We start from the raw sequence: 4360 nt of genomic DNA, 5'->3' as shown, positions 1-4360 counted from the left end.
GGACTGCGGCCTCCGCCCCCGCCGAGCCGCAGGCCGAGTTGCCGGCCAGGTCCGCATCCGTCGCGGCCTCCACAGCCGACGCGGCCTCCGAATCTGGGTCCGTCGCATCCGTCGCGGCCTCCGAATCCGGGTCCGTCGCATCCGTCGCGGTCTCCACCACCGTCGCGGCCTCCGAATCCGAGTCCGTCGCGGCCTCCGCTGTCATCGAGGCCGCGGGCCGAGTCCGGACCAGATCTTCCGCCGGGCCGGATCCAGGGCCGAGTCCAGGCCAGATCTTCCGCCGGGCTCCGGCCTTCGTCCCATCAATATCCTCGCCGGGCCGAGTCCTCCGAAGACTAGGGAGTCACACGGCAGGCACCAGGTTACCGGCGAGCTCAGCTCTCCGAATTGGGGTCGCGGCAAAGCCCTCGACCCTCGGGAGGCCCCCCATTTCTGCTGAGGACTCCGCTCCATCACGGAGCCACCCCCGGTAGGTCCGCCATGTTCAGCATTCAAATGCTGTGATGCACCTATAGCTACAGAAATGTGCAAGGGATGGTACGCTCTGTGACCTTTTATGGAAGCAAAAGCTGAGCTTTAAAGAAGTAAAATAAGAAGAGTATTGATGTTTTTGAACTCTGGTGTTGGAGAAGACTCCTGAGAATTGCATAGACCACCAAGACAACAAACAAATGGATCATCCAATGTATCAATCCAGAGTTCTCACTCAAGGTCCAAATAGCCAGACTCAAATGATTCCTATTTCAGACATATTTTGCAAAGGCCTAGCTCTTGGAAAAGGCTCTAGTGTTGGGAAAGTTGGAAGGGAAGAGAAAAAGAAGAGGACCACCATGAAGATGGATAGACTCAATAATAAGAGTTGTACGACTATAAGAGCTGAAGGACCAGCTTAGGGAAAATCTATTCATTCTTGTGCTAAGAATCAACCATAACTTGATGGCACATAATCATCCATCAGTCAATTGGAAAAGCGATCAATTGATGCAAGGAATCTACAGGGCCATCAACAATGGTCCCAAAAGTGCTTTTTTTTTTTCAAAAGGTACATAAAGTTTCTTGGATTTTTTTCCCCTTGAAGACGTTTCACTTCTCATCCAAGAAGCTTCTTCAGTTCTGACTGAATGGTAGGAAATGGAAAGATTTATATTCTTCGCAGTCATCAGCAAAGATGGCCAATATGACTGCAAAGAATATAAATCCTTCTATTTCCCATCATTCAGTCAGAAGTGAAGAAGCTTCTTGGATGAGAAGTGAAATGTCTTCAAGATAAAAAATAAAGGAAGACCAGTTGCCTTTTGAAAAGCACCTTTGGGACAACCACAACATGGATGACTGAGAATCTCCACAGACAACAATGTCAGGTATGACGAGGCAACTGAGGCACTGTTTCATGCATCTACAGTGTTCCAATATCTCAGGGGCTGCCACAAAGAAGAGGGAGTCAAGCTATTCTCCAAAGCACCTGAAGGCAGGACAAGAAGCAACGGGTGGAAACTAATCAAGGAGAGAAGCAACCTAGAACTAAGAAGAAACTTCCTGACAGTTGCAACAATTAACCAGTGGAACAACCTGCCTCCAGAAGCGGTGAATGCGCCAACACTGGAAGTTTTTAAGAAGAAACTGGACAGCCATTTGTCCGAAATGGTATAGGGTTTCCTGCCTGAGCAGGAGGTTGGACTAGATGACCTCCGAGGTCCCTTCCAACTTTATCATCATCATTATTATTAGGGCTTCAGTCATGCCTGCAGTTGTGAGTTGATGACCCCAGCAGACAGCCTTGAAGTACTGGAACTGTTGTAACCTTGTCCCATTCATTTCAATAAATCTCGCTAAAGGAAACTCTGAGAATTGTGCTTAGAAGGAACCTCTTTGAGTTTTAGGCGCCTGCCAAATATCCCACGTAAAAAAAGAAAGAAAGAAAGGCTTCCTGAAGACTGGAATCAGCATAAGGAAGCCCTAAATTGTTGCTAATTACTTGAGCCATAAAAACAAGTGAAAAAAGTTGGCAAACGCTTTACACCACCTTCAGCATGCTATTTTGCTTAGCTGAGTGTTACAAGGAATCTACGGACCTGCTTAATTGGAATAATCAATACAGCTTTCACATTTTAATAGGAGACAACATTTGTTCTTTCTGGATTCTCTCCATGAGCAATTCTTTAAGAGAGGCATAAAGTATATACTATTCTACTGTACTGGTCTACAAGTTTCGCTGTTAGATTTAAAATGGAAGCAACACAGCTAAGTTTGTCTGACATGACTAGGCAACTTTAACTCTTGTCAAAAGATGCTTCTCTAATCAGAAATGGTGGACCAGTGCTTTCCACCTTTCCTTTGACGCAAGGAATGTGCGTGTCAGTGAGTAAAAACCTCTTTGATAGGAGTTTCACGTTCAGGTAAAAAGGAAACATTTTAATTACTGAAGCTAATTTTGTGAATAATGCAATCAGGAGCTCACTCCAGAGTGCTTCTGATCAACTTCCATTTCCAAAGCTTATTGCCTTACAGCAGCGTTTTCCAAACTTAGCATCTTTATGATGTGCAGACTTCAACTCCCAGAATTCCTAGAGTTCCTCAGCCAGAATTCTGGGAATTGAAGTCCACACATCTTAAAGTTGCCGATTTTGAAAAGCCGGCCTTATAGCAACCAAGAAGGAACAAAAAGTAATATTTTTCTATTTCTTTCTCTCTGTCTCTCATCCTCCTTTATTTTTCTATTACAACTTGACACTTGTGAGAGGTGAAAAATGGATGGGAAGAAGTGATTGTATTAAACTTTGCTTTTACAGGTACTTCCTTGACTTACAACAGTTCATTTAGTGACTGTTCAAAGTTACAACGGTACTGAAAAAGTGACTTGTGACCGTTTTTCACACTTACAGCCATTGCAACAACCCCCACGGTCACGTGATCAAATTTCAGATGCTTGGCAACTGACTTGCATTTATGTCGGTTGCAGTTTGTCCCGGGGTCGCGTGATCCCCTTTTGCAACCTTCTGACAAGCAAAGTCAGTGGGGGAAGCCAGATTCACTTAACCTGTTACTAATTTAATAATCTCTTAGAGGATTAGAGATTAAAGGGCTGGAGGCTAAAACATATAAGGAACGGTTGCTGGAATTGGGTATGTCTAGTTTAATGAAGAGAAGAGTGAGGGGGGACATGATAGCAGTGTTCCAATATCTCAGGGGCTGCCACAAAGAAGAGGGAGTCAATCTATTTTCCAAGGCACCTGAAGGCAGGACAAGAAGCAACGGATGGAAACTAATCAAGGAGAGAAGCAACCTAGAACTAAGGAGAAACTTCCTGACAGTTAGAACAATTAACCAGTGGAACAATCTGCCTCCAGAAGCGGTGAATGCTCCAACACTGGAAGTTAAGAAGTGTTAAGAAGAGACTGGACAGCCATTTGTCCGAAATGGTATAGGGTTTCCTGCCTGAGCAGGAGGTTGGATTAGATGACCTCCAAGGTCCCTTCCAACTTTATTATTATTATTATTATTATTATTATTATTATTATTATTATTATTATTATTATTATTATTATTATTATTATTATTATTATTATTCACTTAACAACTGTGGCAAGAAAGGTCATAAAATGGGGCAAAGCTCACTTAACAAATGTCTTACTTAGGAGCAGAAATGTTAGGCTCCATTGCGGTCATAAGTCAAGGACCACCTGTTTTGATTGCGATTTTACTTTGAGAAATTTTATGCTTGTGCTACCTTGGTGCTTCCGTTAGGTTCCATTTTAGACTCTGGAGGACGAGGTTATTTGTGAACAGAGACCGCACGCTCCGTAAATCTGACTTCCAAGGATCAATAGCACGTACATTGAATAAGTAAATAAAATTGATAATAGCGATTTCAGAGCCATGCTTTCTCAATGGTTGAGAATATGCTTTCCGGAGGAGGCACAGGGTGTGAAATTTTGAAAGAATGGAGGAGTCAGTTTTGTAGCTAAAAAAGAATGTTGGAGGATGTGGGGGCTAAAAATACACTCCTGCCTTTTAAAAATGACTGTGTGTTTTGATCTGTGTCAGCAGAGGGCAAGGCAGTCTGCCTATATCTGGAAAGCTGCTGAGGGCTCCTCTCCTTCTCGTTAAAATTTGAAACAGGAAAAAAAAACAATAGGCAGTTCTCAATTTACAGCAGTTCATTTAGTGACCATTCAAACTGTTAGAACATCACTGAAAAAAAGTGACTTATGACTTGTTTTTCACACTTAGGACCCTTGCAGCGTCCCTCACGGTCACCTGATTAAAATTCAGACGCTTGGCCACCGACTTATATTTATGACCTTTGCAATCTCTCTCTCTCTCTCTCTCTCTCTCTCTCTCTCTCTCTCTCTCTCTCTCT

At 43.6% G+C, this 4360-nt stretch overlaps 1 protein-coding gene across 1 annotated transcript in view; it reads right to left on the bottom strand.

Annotated features, from left to right (window-relative positions):
* IGSF9B (immunoglobulin superfamily member 9B) overlaps window positions 1-205 on the bottom strand; it is a 125428-nt gene extending 125223 nt beyond the window's left edge. Inside the window, exon 1 of the mRNA XM_029285925.1 lies at window positions 28-205. Coding sequence (XP_029141758.1) covers window positions 28-205 — 178 coding nt within the window. The remainder of the gene's footprint in view (window positions 1-27) is intronic.
* Between the last annotated feature and the right edge of the window lie 4155 nt (window positions 206-4360).

The sequence above is a fragment of the Protobothrops mucrosquamatus genome, unplaced genomic scaffold (genome assembly GCF_001527695.2).
Source record: "Protobothrops mucrosquamatus isolate PMUCROS unplaced genomic scaffold, P.Mucros_1.0 scaffold2532, whole genome shotgun sequence".
Classification (NCBI taxonomy): domain Eukaryota; kingdom Metazoa; phylum Chordata; class Lepidosauria; order Squamata; family Viperidae; genus Protobothrops; species Protobothrops mucrosquamatus.
The sequence above is the reverse complement of the archived record's forward strand: the minus strand, read 5'-3'. Positions and strand labels throughout refer to the sequence as shown.